General features: G+C 38.3%; 1 protein-coding gene across 1 annotated transcript; it reads right to left on the bottom strand.

The window, feature by feature from the left end:
* Window positions 1-693: 693 nt before the first annotated feature.
* LOC131994803 (uncharacterized) lies at window positions 694-2,421 on the bottom strand. The gene has a single exon (XM_059361690.1). The coding sequence runs from the start codon at window positions 2,419-2,421 to the stop codon at window positions 694-696; it is 1,728 nt and encodes a 575-aa protein (XP_059217673.1).
* Window positions 2,422-2,805: the final 384 nt, after the last annotated feature.

Here is a 2,805-nt window from a genome sequence, read left to right as displayed (position 1 = left end):
GTAAGGTATTTGAGAGAAGAGAACGGAGAGGGTTGGGGGGTGGGGGGGGGGCACATCTAACTCTGATCCAATTTTGATGGACCTCGGCGGATGTATTCCTGTATCAAATTTCGAGCAAAGCAAATATGTTCAAAATGTTATAACTACGGTTAACAAATGACAACAAATTTTCCAAAATCTGACGTACAAATACATGGGAGCTATATCCAATAGTATTATTGAGAGTCATAAGAAAATCGTTCCTGTCAAATTTCGAGAGAATCGGTTAATAAATGACCATTTTATTGCTGTATTACTGGAAATCGGACGAACATATATATGGGAGCTATATCAAAATCTCAGCCGATTTTTTCCAATTTCAAAATTGCCCGTACCAAATTTGAAGACGAAAGACGATCGGACAAAAATTGCGACCTGTAGTTTGTACACAAAAATAACATGGACAGACGTACAGACGAACATAGCTAAATCGAATCAGAAAGTGATCGGTATACCTATAAATGTGTCAATCTCTCTTCCTTTTGGCACTAAGTTATAATACCCTGTATCACAGTAGTGGTGCAATTCCAAATTGATTGAAAAAAAGCTGGGTAAATGCATTGTTGTAAGGTATTAAATAGTCGTAATACCTAACACAAATATGTATTTGTAAAAATAATGGCACTACAAGTTAAGATGAAATAATTGAACAATCTAGTGTCGTCTTAATTTTCTTGGCATACATTCATAAAGCTTTTGGCTTAGCCAGGATCGGTGGTGCCAGTACATTTCTCCAATGAAGCATAGACATATTAAAGCGATAAGAAACGAAAACAAATACAAAAGCAGTTTTGTATCCTCCAGCCTCATGGATACAAAGTCGGATCCCCGAGTGATGTCCATCAAATTAAATCGCTTCAGTTGTACGTTCTCCAAGAAGCCAAAATTCTTCCAATGTGTCATTAGGCCGCTCTGTATAGCCTGGTCAATCACTCGGTCCAGCGCTTCTTTATATATTGAGTTGTTCTGCAGACCTACACTTATTCCAGTCAGTTTAACAAAACACATATCGCTGAGACGAAACAAAGGCTTGGTGAAAAATTTCTGTTGCTGCTCATGCAGTGGCCATTGGGACGAGGTGACGGTGTAAAGATAGCGACTATCATAGTTGTCTCGCAATTGGTATAACTCGTCAAAGGATGAAATCACCTTGGCAAAAGCTTTGTATTCGGTCAGGTTTCCATAGGAATCGAGAAGAACAAACTCATCACTTTGTATGATGAATTGCATACCGGATTTCTGCAACATCTCAAGGTTTGTGATGGGACTTTCACTAGGAGGAGTTGTTTTGTATGTTTGTAGATATGTTACGAAGCTGGTATTGAAGATTATGCCAACCAAGGAGATCATGACACAGAGAAAACTTTTTAGGCCAAAAAAATTTTGTTCCATTTTAAACGATTGCCCCAAAAGACCATTAAGGATGTAAATGATTATTAGAGTGTCTTTAAGAAGTATGGGAGAGCCTTTTCGCCATGTTGAGAGGATGAGTACTGCTGTCGTCAGCACCGAAGCTAAAAGAACCAACGAGGCAGTGGGTATATCAAAAATTAAGCCATACAATTTATAGGTTGGGATCTGTTTACCCACGGGCACCATTAAGCACCATGTCAAGTAGTCGCAAATAGCCGAATACTCCATAGCCGCATTACCTTCAAAGTCCATCGTTAACTCGGCTGACATTTCGTAGAGACCTTGTTCGACCAACTTATCTATTTGTCGTACTATGACATTCGTATCGTTGGCCCTAAATGCTGGTGTCTTAATGGTGGCATTATATTTCTTAGCAAAGGCCGACAAAAGGTGACCCACATAGCCAGCCAATACAACCTTGCCATTTGATTGTCTGAGAAGATAGGCCTTATTGCTCTTTTTATTCATGACTATGCGCAAGGTGGAACCATGCATGTTTTTAATTTGATTGGGATAGAAAACAAACTCCGAAATATTCAAAATTGTTCTTGAATTCAAAGAAAATCGTGGAAATATTTGAGGCACAAAAAATTGTAGCGAATCACTCACAGATTCCTTGACCACCATTACATTTATGGCTTTTCTTTCGATGCAAAATTTTACAATGTCTGCCAAATAGTTGTCAGACATTTCGTCTTTAGCCACAATAATTAATCGGCTTCTAATGTTGCGCCTCAAAGATTTCCATAATGTCTGTAACAGAAGCTTATCCTCTTCCTGTATTCCTTTCAAATAAGCCATGGCCAACAGTTCACGATTGTAGTGGTGCCAAAGGAAATGAGAAACATTTCCCTTCATAGAGATAATAGGAAAATTCAATCTAGCCATCATTGATTTTAGTACCGTATCCTCATTGTAGGGCCCTTTGCTACGATACGTTGACCATCCTTCGTATCCCATGTAAACCATTGTGTGAAAATATCGCTCCACTTTCAGAGTTTCAGCTATTTCCACCAACTTCATACTCAAGACGTTTTCAAGAGTTAATGCTTTAAGTAGTCCGAAAAGAATAGTGGCGTTCGTTGTTGCTAACATTTTCTTTACAACTGATTGGGATAAGCAGTCCTTAATTACATTTTCGTATTATTGTTTGTTTAGTGTCATCACCGGCCAAAGTTAAATTGCCTAAAGCTATCAATTTCTGGATAACATCGTGTTTACATGAACTCATTAGGCATTGAATGCGGGATTGTCAGTAAAATCAATTATCTCTCACCATCACATAGAAATTGTTTGTTTTGCTTATTCAACATAAACATTTCATAAGAAATGAACTTTCGTTCGGGCAGTGCT

This window comes from Stomoxys calcitrans, chromosome 2, assembly GCF_963082655.1.
Source record: "Stomoxys calcitrans chromosome 2, idStoCalc2.1, whole genome shotgun sequence".
Classification (NCBI taxonomy): Eukaryota; Metazoa; Arthropoda; class Insecta; order Diptera; family Muscidae; genus Stomoxys; species Stomoxys calcitrans.
The sequence above is the reverse complement of the archived record's forward strand: the minus strand, read 5'-3'. Positions and strand labels throughout refer to the sequence as shown.